The following is a 20,278-nucleotide window of genomic DNA, read 5'->3' as shown; positions in this document are numbered from 1 at the left end:
ACAACAGTGTCAGCCGTGCAGTAGGGCTGATTTGCTGACAGCTTGTTACGGTGCATCACCCAGCTGCAGGTGCAACCTTTATAACTGACCTCTGATCTTCTCCTATAATGGCAGTGCTGAGCATCCGCGGCGCCCAGGAGGAGGAGCCTCCGGACCCCCAACTCATGCGGCTGGACAACATGCTGCTGGCAGAGGGCGTGTCCGGTCCAGAGAAAGGTGGAGGTTCTGCAGCCGCGGCTGCTGCTGCGACTGCCTCAGGAGGGACAGGTGCTGACAACTCAGCTGAGCACTCAGACTACAGGGCGAAGCTGTCCCAGATCAGACAGATCTACCACACTGAGCTGGAGAAGTACGAACAAGTAAGCACAGCAGAGCCAACCTGACACCTGGTTACAGACAGAATTCATGACTGGCTCAGATCTTATATTTGTTATAATCAGAATGTTTCTTTGTCTTGTATTTTCCATCAGAATGCCACACATTTTGAGAGGTTAAATTTCTAACTTCAGCTTGTAAAAAGTAGCTCAGATACACCAGAGTAAGCATTTACCCTGTTTACTGATATTTTACTTTAACACGAAAAATATATCATGCCATTGCTCTGATACAAGGTGGTGGCAGATCAAGGAGTTTTCCAAGTCAGGGGCCATTAGGGGCCACATTTAAAAAACCAGACGGGACAAGTATATGTTCAATGTTTATGTTTTCCAGTAACACGTCATCAGCCATTCATTGTTTGCTGTTGGTTACAGTTTGAGATTTGCGCAAATAATACAATTTGAATATAATTTGAACACAATGTTCTGACTTACTTGTTCAAATTGATCCCAACATAGTGCTGGGCGGTATGACCAAAAATACATATCACGGTATTTTTTCACAGTATCACGGTTTCACGGTATATCACGGTGTTTTTTTTTCATGCATAATTAGGTGTTCACAGCATTTTCTACAGATTGAGAACAGAATTAAAATAAAAATTCTTCAAAATAATTCCTTCGTTAATAATTGGTCACACAGAAATTTATTGTATTAATATTCACATCTTCATTGTAAACAAATTAATAACATAGCTAATTACACTGGTCGGACTGTTCAGCTCTGTTTCAGACTGATACCTCCGGTTCAGGCTGGTCCTCATCCTCAACACGTCTCTTTTTCAATCGCGGAAAATATTTTTCAATACTCATTCAGTGTTAGAGTTTAAAAAACCTACTTTATTTGATTCACAGCTGCTAGTGTTTTGACCTCGACAACCCAACTACATTTTTTTTTTTACGGCAAACTTGCGACTAGTTAACTTTATAAAGAAGGTGTAATCGCTTGTTTGCTATGGGTCGGGTCGGGACGGGACAACATTGTATTAAAAATATAAAATATTTTTATAGGACTTTTTAATGTGTGATTTTTATAAAGTTGCACGTGATACCAACCTTTTGTGAATTTCGCCAGCCGTCTTCTTTCGGTTGAGCTAATCTAACGCGACGCTGAAGCTAGCAAGCTTCCAGGCATGATCTCGCTGATGGAGACACACGCGGTGTGCACGGAGGGAAGGGGCTGTGTGTGTGTGTGAGTGAGTAGGCTATGTGAGAGAGACGCATGACTGACAGAGACGGAGGGAGAGCAGGGAAATGAAATGCAGCTTAACGAATACGAGTATTTTTTAAATAGCGTTAAAAATAGACAGTAAACATGCGTGTTTAGAAGTGCAACACTGAAAAGGGTCCCGTCTCAAACAATGTCGCGCGACGTTGTGTAATCAAATACACTGGTATGGCGGTATATTAAAAATTCATATCATAATGAAATTATAAACCGGTATTCCGTGTGAACCGGTATACCGCCCAGCACTATCCCAACATCATGCTGCCTTTCATTCTTCATTGCATTGCAGCAATGCAACCAATTTCGCATTTATGAATACTCTGTTATCAACGCCTAAGTTGGATTTTTTTTTTCCATTTATTTTCTTATTTCCCACCAGATATAAACACAGCATGACTACAGTGTTTAAAGTGGCACATTGAGTTACTTTTACTTATCTGTAATATATCAAGCCACCAGTGAACAAACAGGGGAACTTCAGAGGCTAATTAGGTTTCAACTGGGGCCTGTGCCTCTCGGGCCCTGCTCCTGGATCTTCCCGTAGCACAAGGTGTTGTAGTAAATTTTCATACTCCACGCCCCAAATTATACCATATTAGGAGCTGTGCTTCCTCGCTCCTGTGCCAGGAAGTGTTGAGTGTTGAGTCATGAGAATGGCATCAAGGTGCAAAAAGAACAGCTTTAGGGGCTCTGAGATTGAAGTTATGCTTTCAGAGATCCAAAAAGGAAAACCTATCATTTTTAGCAGAGTCACCAGTGGAATTACGGGACCTGCTAAAGCGAAGAAATGGGAAGCAATTACGTGTGCTGTTAATTCCATGTCACCTGCAGTTCGCAATGTCACTGAAATAAAAAATAAATGGTTTTATATGAAAATGGCTTAAAAATGCGCTCGATGACTGCAACTAAAAGGCAATCAGTTGTTGCATCACCATGATGGCATTTCAATGGGGCGGTCTATGAGGGGGGTCTTCTGGCACCACACCTTCTGGTCTGCCTGGGCTGGTTCAGGTGGAGACCCTCGTTCAGGGCAATATTGTGCAAATCTGGCATGCCTTCTCTGGGCTATAGAGCAGTTTGCCCCCCGCTGTATCGAGACACACCCACCTGGTCTTCAGCTCAGTGCGCTCCACGACAGGGGCACGGGTGTTTTGATACGTATGTGTGCATTGCTCCTATTATGTTTGGTAGTCCAGCCACGGCATGAAAGTCCCTCTTAATTTGTACTTGTTGGACAGCGGTGTATGGGAGTTTTGATGACCAAGGGGAGTGTACGACTCATAGAGGACTGGGACACCCCCGATCTGTCTCCAATCTCCCTCTGAAAGGTTCCAGTGGCCAAAAATCTAAGGGTGGTGACCTGGACGTGTGGTGGAATTGGGTTTGATCGGCGTGTTTCTCTCTGGAGTTGTGGCTCTAGCAAGCTGCATATTTGCAGCAGCACAGTCCTTGGCAATCTAAATGGCGATGTCAGCCATTCGTCTGTCTCCACATGGGTATCTGCACGGTCTCTTCCAAGAGCCTGACGCGCTAAGGCATCCAAAAGTAGCAAGTCAGCTGCTGGTTACGCTTCCCATTGACCTTGTTATATACAGATTCAAATTAAAGGCAGGGTAGGAGATCCTGGATTTTGAGTCCAGCGAAGCTGCATTTTGAAAATACACAGGTCAAAAGTCCCAACCCTTTTCTTCAGACTTTCCCCCCGAAGCCACGCCTCTAGAGTACATGAACGCGCAATGCTTGTTCATGAGCACGAAGGTGCACGAGCGCTGTTCTGACAGCAAGCATCGATCGTTGCCGTATTTAGTACTTAGTATTTAGTACATGCTAACTATACGTTTAATAATGCTAGGTGGTAGCCAAGCTGGCTCTAGTTTAGCTTCCTGCCAAGCTTCTGGGCACGCGTAATTCGTTCACGAAGAAGGGTACGCGCACAGGGGGAAGGAGTGGGAGGGAGGAGCAGATTGCAGTTTGATAGACGCATCAGAATCCAATCATCGTTAAAGGGGAACTGCGGTATTTAATCAACTCACCGGAGTGGTTACTGGTGTGCACTGGTAATCCATATCAAATTTTGTTGCGAAAAGTTGCTTCTGTCGTGTTTTATTTGGCAGCTCGTTCATGCTCGCACTATTTTCTTAGCGGTGGCGGAGTAATATAAACAAACATCCAGTACAAAATGTCAAATAAAACACGACAGAAGCAACTTTTCGCCACGGAATTTGATATGGATTATCAGTGCACACCAGTAACCACTCCGGTGAGTTGATTATTTTGAAAACGGACGTTTATTGTGCTTTTACGGACCTTTCTAGACATGCGCATGACTTGCCATTCTGAAGCAGGTTGAGAAGAATCAAAATTAGGCAAATACCGGAGACAGCAGTAAACATCAAAAAAGCGGTGAGGGGGGTTCTAAAACATTGCAGACGACTCAGAAAAGAGGCTTAATGTTGAAAATACCGCAGTTCCCCTTTAACGGTCCGTTCAGTATGATTGGATAGTGTTTTTCCTAGATTGTACGTTCTAGAGGCCACTAAAACTTTTCATTTTTGTGTCAAAACTTTTAATTAATTGGTTGCAATGGGGGTGTGAAGAGTATTTCAAGCAATATGTAAAAAATGCTCCAGAAAAAGAACCCCTACCCCACCTTTAACCTTCAATTAGTGCATAATTTAAGTCAAACAGAATAATGTCAGCATCATTATGGGGTATAATGTATATATTTATTTATGATTGCTTCAAAGTAATTAAATATACAATCCATTAGTCAAGCAAACTTGATTGGAATAACAGCGGACTATTTTACGAAACTCCTACGACAGGTCTGGATCACTCGTAAATTCTGTTCGTACCTGAAAGAAAACGTAAAATACGAAAAGATTGATGAATGCGCAAATTCTCTTAAATCACTCGTACGCACGATTTAAGAATAAATCTGTGCGTACGAACGGTTCTTGCATGAGGCCCATTATCTTTGTAGACAAAATTTGTATCTCTATGACCCGTCTTTATGTTACTTGAGTTCTAGTTTAGGTATGTTTCTTGTCAAGTTTTTCCAGCAGCACCAGTATGAGGATTTGCTTATTCTAAAGTTCTAAGCCTTAAAGATTTACATTGGGCCTCTGTAATGGCAAATGGCATCCGTTCCAGACTCGAACTCTTACCTTAGTACACAGTACATCACTGTCAGAAAGAATTCCTCTGAGATTGTTTTTACCCGATCATACTCGGCATGTTGTGTTGCTGCGTGTATTCTAAGTATAGCCTTTAAAGTCTCTTGGACCGGTGGATGGGTAACTTCCTCTCACTGTCTTGATAACCAATGCATTCATGACAATACGATCTCTTTCACATGAATGTGAGGGAGACAGATGAGCAAGCAGATAGACAGACAAAGGCTGATATGGCTAAATCCAGGGAGAGCTCGACAAGAGGAGCAGAAATAAAGAAGAGGATAAGAGATTGTAACAATTCCCGTTGCCACTGTGGGTTCACCCAACACATGAGCAGAGACCGTGGTTTACTTATACTTGTTTATTCAGTACTGATCGAGGTTACTAGCCAGAACGGCAGCAGATGAACTCCAGCTTCTCCGTGTGCTTGGTTCGATCGTCCCTCCGTCTCTGGCTCTGGTTCTCGATCCTGTCATCTCCCCCTCCGCCTGGACCAGCACGCTACTGATAAAGGGGAGAATGATTAGCCGACGATGTACAGGTGTGCCAATCATCTCCCCTCCCACTGTCCTCTGAGCCCTTCCCACCTCTCCACCTCTCCTCTGCACCTGATGCACCACGCCCCCCTCCACAGAGATAGAGTGTAATATCGTGGTAGATTCATACCTGGTGTTGCAAAGGGGGATGAATGAATAGTTGCGGCATCTTCATCTCCCAGGGTTGGCTGTGCTGTGAACATGTGTGTCTGATTGGGGAGCAGCTGTCATTGGTTTCTCTCAACATACTTCCATAACAATTTCTGTTAAATATTTCTTCTTCTACAGGCTTGTAACGAGTTCACTACCCATGTGATGAACCTGTTGCGGGAGCAATCACGCACACGGCCCATTTCACCCAAAGAGATAGAGCGCATGGTGAACATCATCCACCGCAAGTTCAGTTCCATCCAGATGCAGCTTAAGCAGAGCACCTGTGAAGCAGTCATGATCCTGCGCTCCCGCTTCCTTGATGCCAGGTGTGTGTTCTTGTCTACTCATGTGCCTGTGTTTGTTCAGAGTCGACACAACACGCTCCAAATAACCTCTCAGTCGAATAGCATTATCAACACCTCTTCATGTGTTTCCTTCTTAAGCCTCATATCCATATGAATGCTGATGTAGGAGGCCTATCACGCCATGAACATACTGCAACATATGCTGTTTTTGCTGTGTACTACACATGCCAGCCTGGTTTGCATGTATGGATGCGTTTTGGACAAGAACACCCTGCAATGTTAGCCAATATGAGCTCCCTGTGTGCTCCGTAATGCTAACTGTTTCCCCTATTTAATGTAATCGCTTGTTCTCTTTGATGCATGCTTGGATTTGCATACATTTCTTCAAGGATAAATCTCACTCAAAGTCTGGGTTGAAGGCATAACATTTAAATGAGGCATGCGCTCCCTTACAAAGCTTGCTATCTATTCTCTTGCAAATGAATGTGGTGGTGCAGCAAGGAGGGGAAGGGAGAGGAAGAGGAAAGCCTTTATTTGTTGAGAGGCACTGGCATGCTCGGTGCCACCAATTAATCCCGACGCTGGCTGCTGGAGCCCATGCTGCGCACATTTACATATTCTCATGTGAGATTTGGGAATAGGGAACAGAGATTTTAGTAAAAAATCTCCTCAACAGTGCATAGAGATTTTAAAGAGTTCCCTTTGAGCTTATGTAAAGCCCCCTTTAGATGTGGCACAAACAGTCATGACCTGGTAGGTGAGATAGTTGGGTCAGTCATCACATTGGTATCAACATATGATACCTGTCTGCTTTAAGGTGTCATGTTGTCTGGTTTCTTGGTTGCCATGCACACAGAGATGGTGATTATTTTTCTTAAGTTTGATATGTTGCATGCTGAAGAAAAACTTGAAAATGAGACATTATAATTCAATTGGTTTGAGGTAGAAATTTAAAACTGAAAAATACAATGAAAGAGCTGCAAATGTAAAAAACACCAGGACATGAATACAGTGTTAGTTTGATAAGCCTTTCTTTCAAACTGATGCAAAATCTTAAATTTAACACATAAGAACTGAAGAGATGTTTGACGCCAAAGGAAGGAAAACATTTTGATAAATGAGTTTTAGCTGCAAATTTTTTTCAAATAATGAAACAATACAAATGAAATATTATTGCTCATAATAACAATGCTTAGAGCACACTGTCGCACTTATTCTCTATTCTCTCTATTCTACCACTGTTTCCAGTTTTCCCAACATAAGCTGATTGACAGCTGATACCATACAGTGCTGCCACCAAGTGCCCTAAAAATGAACACAAACCATCTAAAAAAGAAAAGACTTAAAAACTTATTGACTCATCAGAAATAGCCAGAGTTCTTTGTCCAAGCACAAGACAGCTGTACAGTTTTTTTTTTGTTTTTTTTTAAATAAATTGTAAAAATGTCAAAAATGTTCACAATTTTTTATCATAGAATGGGAACACTTGTTATTCTGTTCGAAAGAAGCTTTGAGGTTTGATACCCAGCTCTAAACAAGCTGTTTTTAGCTCCTGTACATCTGAATATGTGGTTGCCACACACACCTTTCTAAACTTCTTTCTGTTGGCACTCACACTGGGATTTTTACTTTTATTTGTCCAAATGTAATCATACATATTGACTTCATTATTGAAACCCAGTTTGTGCTTTTATGGCTTCTGCTAATGTTGTTTTCAGTGACTCATAAACTGAGCTGAAGTAAAGCAGTCATGGGCCAAATAATTATGTGCTGACAAAGTGTCTCAAAGAGGAACTGCATCTGAATTGAAAGTTCCCAGTCTAGCAATAGTTCACAACAAAGTAATTTACAGCACATTCAAAGCAAAGCGCAATACACCCATGTTCACACCATGTTGCAATCGAGCTTACAGTGATGATAGACTTTTCATCATAATAAAACCATGCCACTTATAGACAAGGCCCTATATACACATGAACCAAACTTTGTTAATGAATCAGAGTTTGCTGTTGTAATGTAGGAGCACCAGTGAAATTAATAGGATTTTCAAAAACAAATGTACTTACCTTTAAGTTATTTTTTTCTAAGTTTGGTAACATCTCATAGTTGTTGGACAACATTTCACACTGTTAGATTACATACATTATGCTGTAGTGACTGTCAGCCTGCATTTTTTCCCTGTTTTAATTGGATGCTTTCCTTGCAGACGGAAAAGACGAAACTTCAACAAGCAGGCGACAGAGATCCTGAATGAGTACTTCTACTCACACCTCAGTAACCCATACCCCAGCGAGGAGGCTAAAGAAGAGCTGGCAAAGAAGTGTGCCATCACAGTGGCCCAGGTACACCGCAGATCTCTGCCACATCACACCACCTGTGGGAACACTACCATTCAGAGAACAGTGAGACGAGGACGATTTTTGATCTGATGCTGCTTTCAACGTCTCGGCGAGTAACCTAATAATAGGTTTTCTGACTGTCATGAGTACAGACAGCTCCTTTAATCTTTTATCTGTAACTTTTATTGAGACAACAAAAGGCTGAAAGTGTAATTATGTCTCATCATAATTTAGTAATCATTTTAATCAAACCAGACCAAGTTAGTTTGGACCAGTGACATGTTACTGTTGAAAAAAAAGAAAAAGCAAAACACACCACTGTTTTATTGCTTTTATTTATGTATTGAAGCACACTTTTTTACAACTCGTGGCATAAATGAATATGATCTGCTAAAAAACAGCACTGCCCAAATAATTTTACTACACACAGACTTAGCAAAAGCTGATTGTTTAAGATCTGATTTATTGGTCATGCATACATGCATACACATGAAATTTGTCCTCCGCTTTTAACCCATCCAGGTTGGCACCTGTTGACACGCACATGCACAGGGTCACACACTCAGAGACAGATGCCAACCTGGAGCGGTGGGCAGCCATGAAGCGCCCTTTGTGAAAGCATTAAAATGACACAACACATTTTGGACATATATTTTATTTTGTGAACAAATTAAAGACACCCCAACTGAAGCATCTTCAGTTAAATCAGGTATATGTTATACTTGTTGAGTCATTAAACTAAGTGTGTGTGTGTGTGTGGGGGGGGGGGGGGGGGGGCTGAAACCTCAAACCTCAAACTCTGGAAACTTGTGATTGTCGTTATATAGAAATTATTGACTAAAGCCGCATTCGCACTGTAGGAACCTTTGGTAGTTCCTATAACCTTTTCAGGAACGGGGCCGTTTTTTCCTGCATTCGCACATACAGGAACTCGGGACCATCGCCCTCATTTCCTATAACCATTTTAGCTCCTTCTCCGAGGCTGGGTCTTTTCTGGGTTCTATAGGCACACATCTGACGTAGGTGTTTGGGGGTTGGTAGCTACGCCCCATGTCATGTTGTCGCGGCTGAAATGTTTCTTCATGCGACACGGACACAACTTGCGCGTGTTTAATAAGTTAAACTTACACGTTGTCTCCTTTGTCTGCGGCGCTCTGCTCTCCTTTCTTCCTTCATGAAACGAAGAAGTATCGCCTGCGCTCGATCCTGACTCTGTGTGCTCTTCCAGCCTCGATGTTAGACGCCCGATGTAATCGTCCATGATTAATATTACCATCATGCAGACCATGAACACGGTGGCCTCCCCGCTCGCCATATTAGCTTCTTTGTGGTGTTTTTTCTTCTCTCCTTACTTTTCACGGGTTTTGTTTTGTTGTTGAATGTGGCGCTAAAGTAACACGTCACTGTCGCAGACGGTTGCGCTGCATCAGTCTCTATCAGGGTCCCGACTCATGTGCGAAGGCAAACTGAAACAGTTCCCCTGGGGAAGGACAGTTATCAGAACGAAATTCGAGGAGGACCATTTTTAGAACGGCGTTCTTAGAACTGCTCTGTCCGAATGCAGCTAAAGAAACTGATCCATTAATCAATAGCTACCGCAGGAGATTAGTGCTGGGATAATTAGCAAATCTATTGGCTGAGCGCTGCAGTCAGTTGAGGCATGGGTTGATATCCTATAAATCTTACAGAAACTTATCAAACAATTAAAGATACTTAAACTGTTGGCATGCATAAAATGAGTAAAGAAGCAAATCAAATATTTAGGAACTTTGTTTTTTCATTACAGCACTCAGGTTGTTTCAGTCCTGAGATAATTGATTAAAAGGAAAACAATGACAACACCATGGTAAACAGCTGTTTGTGTTGTGAATCAATCATTTGGGAATGGATTGTTTTTTCAATTGGATTCATTAATTTATACCAAGTGATTTGAGGCTGCAGCTGGGCCTTATTGTGGAAGCTGCTCAGAAGCTGAATGATTTGTAGAGTTTCTGTTTCTGGGCTATAATAAAGGAGAATTTTTACCTATTCTGTGTATTGAAAACTTTGCAGGATTGATTTGGTTTTCATTTTAATGTTGTTTATCATTAGTGCTGGGATTACCCCCCTGGCTTCATCTGGGAGTCCATTAGTTGTAATGGGTGTTAGCGCATGTTGACTGATTGGTGCTTGCGTGAGTTCTGATGATAGCTGCAGTGATGGTGACATAATGAGACTGTTATTGGCAATCATTTAATTCTGGCACTAAAACAGATTCACAGCACCAACCTAGCTTCTTCTTCTGATGGAGGCTCTGCAGTGTTGCACATGTCATTAAAGGCCATGAGAGCTAAACACTGCCATGATTATTCAGAGGCTCTGTGTGATTATGCCATGAAAAGTAAACTATACTCTTTTGTTTGTCTGCTCAGGTTTCCAACTGGTTTGGGAATAAAAGAATCAGATACAAGAAAAACATTGGTAAGTTCCAAGAAGAAGCCAACATGTACGCTGCGAGAACTGCCGTGAATGCGGCTAATGCATCCTCACATGGAAGCCAAGCAAATTCACCCTCCACTCCAAACTCTGCAGGTGAGACAGGAAGTCCCTGGCTCTGCTCAGCTATTAGACATTTACTTCCTCTTTGCAGTACTGCAAGCAATCTGAGGCTTTCTCAGTGCTGATGCTGGTGATTTGTCATGAGATGAAAATATAAAAGGCAGTTCTTGCACATGCCCATCACCTGGTGATGCACCATTATTGTAATAATTAGGTTAAACATTTCCCCTTAACAAAAACAACTACCTCCAAAGCGAAGCTGTGTCAGAGTTTAGCCAACCTGAGCCCCATGCCAAGTCTCCATGTCCTAATTCTGCTTTTGTCTTGGTCTTGATTAATCATATTCTTCATGTTTGCCTGTGTATGCCTACTTAATTCTGTTAATACTTACTTGTATTAAAACTTCTAAAAATTGAATCCAAGTTTTTTGAGAAATGTCTCTATTTGCTGTCTTACTTAGTGTCAGAGGAAACAGCACGTTTGGAATAGCCTAGCATAAGCAGGGGGAGAAGAGAGCGTTTCGTAGAACTGTTAAAAGTAAGGGAAGAATTTCTCCTTCTATCAGTCCAACACTATTTACATGTTTTTAAAAAAGAAAAACAAATCACTTGAGATGGTTTGTTGTGATAGAAGGTTGAGTTCGCAGTTTCCCTGTTCTTTTAGTGATTAGAAAGGCTAACAACCTAGCTAATCTCTGTCAATACCTGGGTGTATCTGACATTCAGATAAGACAGCAACTGTGTGCATTTCTCGTGATATTGGACTGCTCTTTCAATTCTTCTTTTCTGTAAAACACAAATTACTTACTTATTTGTGTGTTTGGTGTTTAAAAAAAAAAAACATAAATGCAACACACAGCTTATCTGTTCTCATGACGTTTCCTCCTGGCTCTGATCAAACAGAATCTGTGTTGCTGCTAGCTAACATCTGCATGCTGCTCCTCCAGACCGCTGCCTTGAGTTGCTTTCCCTACTGGCTCTCTGTCTCTCTGTGATTCCACTGCCTCATCTCTCCTTTCAGGTTCTGCTGGTTCTTTTAACATGTCAAACTCCGGGGACTTGTTCATGAGTGTGCAGTCTCTCAATGGGGACTCGTACCAAGGGGCTCAGGTGGGAGCCAACGTGCAATCGCAGGTAGGGCCCCAAGCAGAACAGACAATATTGCAGGGAAGGCCTTTCTATATCATAGGTATAACTGTAACTGTTACATAATTTTCTGTTGCTTTAATAGCTTTTGACAAAAAGAGCTGTGACAGGTAACTTCAAGAAGCAATGATTAAATTGTTGTCATATCATCTAATTATAAAGGATACGCACACTGTTTCTTAGTTACTGTTAGTTTACATTAATCTAGTTGATTCTGGCTTTTTACTGAATATGTTGCTGGGAATAATGGGACATTTCCCTGTTCAGGTTTTCGTGACTCCAGCTTCAACAATGGTTGATTTTTAAATTAATTGTCCATAATGTTATCATGAATCAGCTCTCAGAGAGCTATTTGCTATTATTTCAACATGTTTGCATGTTTTACATACAAACAGAAGCTAAATTTGATAGCTCCCCTCCCAATAAGCCCAGTCTGTTCTGATTGGTGTCTAGTTTCGGTCACCGCTCTACATCAGCTATCAGCTTCAAAAATTCCCAAAAACATTTTATTGGACACAAAATTTGTATACAGGAATTTGTGCAGGATGAGTCATCAACATTTTCTCTATTCTAAAATACAATTAAGAATAACAAAACTCTTCTCATCATTGGGGGACGGATACTGACTTCTTGATGATGATGGACATAAATGATGATAAATGATACACCTAAACAAAATTGATTTCATGAGGACTTTGACATTATTTTGAAGCTAAAAAATTATCTAGTTAACCTACATAATGCCAGCATGACAGCACTTGTTTAATTTACTATTTTAAAAGTATTAAATCATGAACACCCCCGACAGAACTATTATTGTTAAGTAAAAAACACTAATTTACTTGGACCTTTATGGAAAAGAAGAAGAATCATTAATGTTATTTGTTACACCATAACTTATTTTTGCTAAGGCAAGATATCTTTTGTAAAAAGGGGACTACACATATTCTTCATGGTCTGAACAGCAGAACATTTGAGTTTTTTTCTTTTGTCTGTCAGCAAAAGACCAAACTTCTCTTCATCCTGAATTTCCTTTTCTGTTTGATTGGACTTTGTTGTCTCAAAGGACATACTTGCAGCAGTGTACTCTTGTTGTCTCTCTTGTTTTCTTGTCATCCTTCTCTCTGTTCCTTTGTGCTTTTTCTTGTGTTGGCTCTGACCTTGCTTTGTCTGCTATTTCTGAATGTTTCAGGTGGATACCCTTCGCCATGTTATCAGTCAGACAGGCGGATACAGTGAAGGACTCGCAGCCAACCAGATGTACAGTCCTCAGGGCATCAATGTAAGCATTCTTTTATTTTTCCTTTCTCTCCCTAGCAATTATTTTAAAGCCATAGGGCCTAGAATGCCACTTAGTAGGACTTGTCTCAGCTCCATGGTCACCTAGTTGATTGCTTCTGTATCGCTCATGCCATGGGCAGCACGCAGCAGGCGTGGTGCCGGCTACACACATGCAGAGCCACTGTCTGAGCCTGTCATGTTTAATCAGGTCTGGCAAAACACCTGCAGCCATGTATGGCCAGCCATTGAGAGAACCACACAAACAGGTGACACTTCCTGCACTTCTTGACTTCAAATCCCTCTGACGATCTGACCCATGATTAGCAGCCACAAATCCAGAAGCATCCATAAATGCTTCCCAGGAGACAACGCCTCAGTCTTGCTTAAAATAAAGCCTTGTACTATTGGCAAGGACTGTTTGTGCGCCGTAGGGGTGTGTTCTTGTTTGTCTTATTTCGTGTTAGAGTCTAGGTGTAGAGGTTGGGGGGGGGCAGGCAGGCAGGCAGGCAAATAGCTGGCAGTGGCAAACAGTAGGGAAATTCACAGCGACAAGCTGTGTCGTAAAGGGGAAAATCGATAAGACAGACACAAGGAGAGCAGAGTGTAGACTTGGGACAGCAATCCAAGCGCATTGCTCAGATCATGTTCCTGCCACATTAATGGCCCTGACAGCAAGTCTCAGTGAGAGGACGAGGACGGTCACAGCCGCGGCTGGGTTCCTCCGCTATTGTTGTCGTGCCTCACTGGCCATATGATAATCAGATTAAATGTTTCCCGTATAAAAACATGCATGTGTATTCAAAGAGACTTCCTGGCTGCTCCGAGTGCATCCCTCAGCCAGTTGCACTAACCCTGAGAGGCCACTTAACATATTCAGGCTCTGCTCTTTCTCAGTCCTTTGACCTCACAGATGCAGTTCTCCTTGGATGCCTGCGTGCTCTACCACATCTTACACTGCCACAATATATTGTGTTATTCAGTTTTATACCCTGTAAAGAAGCCCTGCAATGCATAATGTAAGAGCAGGATATCTGTCTGTCAGGCTGTTTGCCTGTGATTTATGTGTCTAAAACAAGTAAGTTAGAAATATTTGCTCTTCACTTGCCTTTCCTTGGTGCCACCTGTTCACTGCAGTTTTGTTTTATTTGATATTTTGCAAGTGGTATTTTCCCCAAAGCTATTAATCCTGTATAATATATACTATTTTATATTGGGTTTCTCCATCTTTTCTGACATGGTAAAAATACCCTGAAATTAAAAGCAGAGGCACTTCTTTTTTTTCTTTTTTTATCCACCAAGACCAAAGAGCTGGTGGTGGACTTCAGGAGATCTAAAACCCCATACCAGTCAGTCTGCATTGATGGAGGGGAGATAGACTGTTCAGACCTGCAAATACCTGGGGGTGGTGCTCGATAATAAACTGGAGTGGTATGCCAACATAGACGCAGTGTACTGGAGGGGCCAGAGCCGTCTCTTTTTCCTGAGACGTCTCAGGTCCTTCAATGTCTGCAGTGATATGATGTGCATGTTTTATCACACTATCATTGAGAGTGCACTGTTCTATGCTGTTGTTTGCTGGGGGAGTTGCACTACAGACAAAAACTGTAGGCGCCTGGACAAACTGGTGAAAAAGGCTGGTTCTGTTGTAGGCAGAAGGCTGGACCCTCTCGGTGCTGTGGTGGAGAAACGGATGAGGAGGAAATTGTATTCTGTTTTGGAGAATAATAAATATCCTCTCCACAGCATCCTGGCAGGACAGAGGAGCAGCTGCAGTGAGAGGCTCATCTCTCTGCGCTGCAGGACTGAGAGGTTCAGAAGGTCCTTTGTTCCCACAGCCATAAGGCTGTGACTGCTGAGTTCTTCTCAAATTGATTGATTGTTTTATTTTTTTTTATTTTATTTTTTTATTTTATTTTATTTATTTATTTATTTTTTTGTTTATTTAGTCATTTATTATTATTATTAGTTAGTAGTAGTATTTTTACTAGAATTGGTGTTATTATTGTTGTTGTATTATTGGTGTTATACAATCATTGTAAATATTTATCATTTTTTTGAGCTATTTGACTAATTTGAATTTTCCCCCATTGGGGGATGAATAAAGTATTTTTCTATTCTATTCTAAAACATGTCAAAGCCTCTATACCCCCATGCAAGCACAGAAATTATTAATGAGTGCTAATACGTACAATTAAACAGGAGACTGCTGAGGACCATTTTCAGTTTTTATGTTGGGTTTGAATCTATATTTTAAACACATCAACAGGCCTGTCTCTGATTGTGAAAAGGCCTTGAGAACTCTTGTTGTTGATTCTTGCCCTCTGCACCTGACATGATGTTTATTGTATTTTTATGTTTCAGAGATCTGTTCTTAAAATGTACACATTATTGTACTTGTTGATACTATTTAAAGTGACAGCAACAGGGATTGATTTCAAATCTAGCAAAACTTGACTTTCCCTTTGTTTATTGTTATCATTACATGAATTTGAGTGTGCAGTATGATGGGGGTGCAAACTGTAATTCACTCCATTTCTGCTTGGTTGAAGATATGATTATTTTTCTCCATTTTAAGTCAATATTATACATAAATATAAGCTATTGTTTGAGCTATATTTGCTTTCCTTCCAATCAAGGAGGCAATTTTGCTCAAGGCTGTGAGCAACTCTATGGTTCCCAGCATTCATATACGCTATACGTTGGCCTCAGGACCTTCATTTATTGTACCTCGATGTGTCTGAACTGCACTGATTACTGGAAATGAAAGCAGCAGACTCATCCACACTTTTGTTTGTCTGGCTATTTTTTTCTCTCTCTGCTAGGCAAATGGTGGCTGGCAGGATGCACCAACACCCTCGTCAGTGACTTCACCCACAGAAGGACCCGGAAGCGTTCACTCCGACACCTCCAACTGATCCTCAACCCTCTGAGTCTCACTTCCACCTCCCCTCACCCTTCGAGTCGTATCTCTCAAAACTGAAATCCCCACTTTCTTACAAAAACTGGACGTGATGTGTCACAGCAGGACACAGTCGGGGTCTGGTGATGATGCTTCCACTGTCACGGGCAAAGATCTCTTTTCCTATCTGGACCACCGCTGCACCAACAAAAACCTGTGTAGGTGGCTAATATTCACTTTTCACAATTTGTACAGTTTTGAGTTGATGTTCTTGTTGCCTCTGTGTTTCTTTTAACATTATAAATTCACTCGGTAGGCTCACAGTTTGCGCATTTCGCCCCACTTGTAATATTAAATACTTTCATACTACCTCTAATCGAAATATCAACAAACATTTAAAAGGCTTCGGTTTTTACAGTTTTTTATAATGACTGCAGCTTTACTGTACACCACATCCCCGTCATTACATATTTGTTTTTAATACTGTAATCAGATTGTTTTTATTTATCTATAGTGCCAAAGTTCAACCCTGGAGGTGAATTTTGATAACGTTTTTATTTTGTGTCTTAATTTCTCGTGACATACTCTTTGAAGTATTATTATGTTAGTCCAGCCAAATTAATCAGGTCATGTCTAAATATTCAGCTTCACTATTTATCTTTTATAATCAGGACTTTGACAGCAGTCTTACGATAATAGTTGTCTGATTACAACAATAACAGTCTACTGGATTGCAGTAACTTTTACTCTTACAAACTGACAGAAAATAAGGATGCGAGTTGAAGTTCTGTCATGCATCCTGGGTGCATCAATAATTATCAGAAATTGATGACGATGTTTGCAGCAGTTAGTCAATGTGAATTAAAGCACAATGGCAACTATCGATTCAGGTTAAAGAAGATCTTTCGTAAATGTCAGAGAGGAAACCATTCAGTTGTGGACATTATACTCTTCACTTTATTGCCAGATATTGTATGTATGTGTATCAGTGAGATCACTATAGCCAAATACTGCTGGTAACCAAATTTAAAGGAAAATGTCATTCTTATTTTGAAGTGTTGGGGTTTTAACACATTGCATGTTTTACTTTAAAACTCAAGTCACGATTCACGTACAGAAGGATATTCATGTCCAAACTTCAAACATGATGGATCATTTTGAGTGCCGAAAATAAATTATTCTTTACAAGATACATATCTGTAAATTGTGTTTGTAAGCAAAACACAATTTCTCTGCTCAGTTTTCCACTTGCGTGCTCAGAATTTAGTCGCAAATATAACTCCAGAAGTATTCAGTGATGACCAACGTTGCTCATCCTGTAAACATTTTTTGTTTTGTACTAAAATTACCTTTCTCATGTGTACAGTACATTATGTGGTCTAAGGTATACATGATTGCAATAGTCATCACAAGGCTTTGATACCAAAAAAAAATGGCAGAATTTCTATCCTCTAGATTGGGATCAGCTTTATCAAGGTTATTTTTTATCCTCTTTTGGAAGGATTTTATTTGCAATATTAGTCAATATGTCCTCATACTCTAGTACTATATATTCAAAGCCAAAAAAAGATGCAGTTAGAATTCACAAGTGTTTATATGTATCAAAAATGGAAACAAATCCAGAATATGTTTGGATATATTTTTATGTCTGTTTTTTATGAATGCATCATATCTGTTTATTTTCCTTTAATTTCATTTTGACTATACTTCTCTTTATGCTACCATTGTATGTGAATTAGCCCAAGAATGCTCTATATACATTATGTAGATATGCACCTTCTTCTTTTGCATCTTTGAATTTTGACAGTAGCTCTTTTTTTATTATTGTTATTATTTTGTACTCAAACCACCAACACAAATCCATGATGGCGACTTGTCCAATATGGGTGACGTAAAAATTTAATAGTAAAGTTACTGTTTGCCTTTATTTTTCTCTGAATTTAACCCTTACAGGAACCAAATTTCAGTCCAAAGGTTCCAAAATGTCACAAGCTGGAAAACTTTTCTTTTTTTTTTTTTAAACAATTGTTTGTGTTTATATTTATTACACTTGTATGAAATCGTGGATTTCAGAGTTACAGTGTGGAGTTCAACCACAGTGTGACTACACTAAACAAAATCATTTGAATGACTCAGAGCGGCTCCCCCCTTCAACTTACTTGCTCAGTGTTACAGCGGAGTGGCAGAGAGGCATAGAAGTGATGCACAGAACCTGCCTCAGTCGTGTCTTTGAAAACCATCGGACTGGACTGACAGCGAGGATTGTTTTTGCACCCCTCAAAAAAGGCTTGACTCTACTTTTCACATTGCCTGTCAAATATTATGGAAGCTTCATGTAATGACGCTTTTTAGTTTTTGAATTAAAAGAAAAAGTGAAATGAAAAGAAAAATGAACAATTTGCAAAACATGAAATGTTTTATTTGTTGCATGTCTTTTTGTTCTTTGGTTAAATAACGTACTGCAGTGTTTTGAATGTTAACTTCTTTTTTATAAGGATTTCAGAGTGAAATCGTGGAGCCTTTTTCTTGACAGGCTTTAACTTTTAAGATCTCTGCGTATGTAAAAAGGTATCAAATGGAAAACTATTGTCTTTTTAATTACAATTCAAATCCTGTTTTCTGTGAAGAAAAATAGCTGAAAGTTGTAGGTTTTATGGTCTCTTAATTTGTACCAGCAATGCGTACCCAAAATAAATAGTTTCTTTTGATGAAGAAATTGCAGTTCTCTCGTTTTCATGAAGTTTTACATGCCTTTTGGTACATTTTCCGGCACAAACTTGGTTGTGGATTCTCCTTCAGACTTTAGTAACAAGGTCAGGGTCAGGAGTCACTGTAGGATACAAGTTAACACATTGTAGACTTGTCAGTCCAACACCTCTGGATAACATTGCACATCTCACTTCCAACTATGTTGTGGCATGGAGGCATTTTATCACCACTAGCACAGCGCTGGAGATCTGCCACGCTGCTGAGGGTGTGAAGGGGACATTTTCACAGTTTTGGAAGTGAGTGAAAGCTGTGTCCTCCAAGCACACATACAGATCCTCTCCCCTCCACTACCCTTCCCCACACCCAGCGCTCCCTCCGAGGCACAGTTAATGTGCATTCCCTGACAGAGGCATAATCCACACTTATCTCTCTCCTCCAGATAAACCAGACAGGATGTCTGATTCTGTGCCTTCAATTTAACGCTCCTTTAAAAAAATAAAAAGGGGCCAAAGGTTTTAACATTAACTTGTGGATTAGAACGAGATTCCCAGGAGCATCCAAAATCGGAGAGCATAACAGAAAAATGGGGGAGTTACCTATGCAAACATGATCAAATGTAATTACATGGAGAAGCCTCCTTGTTTTTTATCCAAGGGCCTTTTTTGGCCCCAGTTTGATGAAAGAAGTGCTGGATGGATTTAATTTATTCATGTCCCTCTACAAACAGAGTGAGATTTATACCTTTTCATCATATGACTGATTCAGCCACACAAGCATTTTCTGAGTGTAAATCAGTGAACATTCTTTAGAATTTCTTATTCCTTTAACAAAGACTGGAAAACATGCTACACCATTACAAATGCTACAAAGGTCTTTAAAAAGACTTTATTGATCAATTATCATTTAACACAGTGAGAACATGCCAATCCAATCACCTACATTATCTTGACTGTCTTGAGTGACTTTTCGATTTCAAAAGTATAAGTGTTAATATTTTTTATCTGCTACAAGGAGGATGAGCAATCTTCTGAAAGCACTTTGCTGATTACTTGAAAGTCAAAAGCCTCACGCAGGTTTTGGTGTAAAATAGGTTCATTTTGACAGAGGGAAATGTTTTTATGCATTTATCTTAGGTCCTCTTTTTATAAAACGTTCATAATGAAACATTTGCTCTTGCAAATGTTGATTAATTCATCTTTGCTGTAAGAAAAAAGGTTTATGGCCACAGACCTTTTTCACAGAACACATTTAAATATATAGGAAATTACAGATGTAAATAAAACCATGAAGGATGGCTTAGCTCCACTCAGCTGCTTAATTTTGTTATTTCTGATTTCAAACAGACTCAAATTTGGACTACTCAGAAGTAAGCATGAAAATGCCACATGGTAGCTGATTTTCAGCTATTTTCATTGCCACTGTATGTCACTACATTCAACAGACGGGGCTTAGCAGTAGCTAATCATTTTGATCTGAAAAAAGACAAGTATATATCAAGCGTCCAAGACAGTCCAGACTGTACACATGAGCAACATGAAGTTCAAGTGCTGCGCACTCGCATTTGTTTAGGGAAGAAGGTGGGAGTTGGGAAG

The 20,278-nt window shown here is 40.4% G+C and overlaps 1 protein-coding gene across 3 annotated transcripts in view; it reads left to right on the top strand.

The window, feature by feature from the left end:
- Positions 1–18,686, top strand: part of LOC142400183 (pre-B-cell leukemia transcription factor 1-like) — a 73,335-nt gene extending 54,649 nt beyond the window's left edge. Inside the window, exons 3-9 of one of the 3 annotated variants that reach the window (XM_075484890.1) lie at positions 115–359; positions 5,606–5,796; positions 7,982–8,117; positions 10,526–10,574; positions 11,673–11,785; positions 12,990–13,079; positions 15,901–18,686. In XM_075484890.1, the coding sequence (XP_075341005.1) occupies positions 115–359; positions 5,606–5,796; positions 7,982–8,117; positions 10,526–10,574; positions 11,673–11,785; positions 12,990–13,079; positions 15,901–15,993 (917 nt within the window). In that variant the 3' untranslated portion in view covers positions 15,994–18,686. Of the gene's footprint in view, positions 1–114; positions 360–5,605; positions 5,797–7,981; positions 8,118–10,525; positions 10,686–11,672; positions 11,786–12,989; positions 13,080–15,900 lie in introns of all 3 variants that reach the window. The other 2 variants (XM_075484889.1, XM_075484891.1) reach the window with 2 other exon arrangements.
- The last annotated feature ends 1,592 nt before the right edge of the window (positions 18,687–20,278 follow it).

The sequence above is a fragment of the Odontesthes bonariensis genome, chromosome 15 (genome assembly GCF_027942865.1).
Source record: "Odontesthes bonariensis isolate fOdoBon6 chromosome 15, fOdoBon6.hap1, whole genome shotgun sequence".
Classification (NCBI taxonomy): domain Eukaryota; kingdom Metazoa; phylum Chordata; class Actinopteri; order Atheriniformes; family Atherinopsidae; genus Odontesthes; species Odontesthes bonariensis.
The sequence above is the reverse complement of the archived record's forward strand: the minus strand, read 5'-3'. Positions and strand labels throughout refer to the sequence as shown.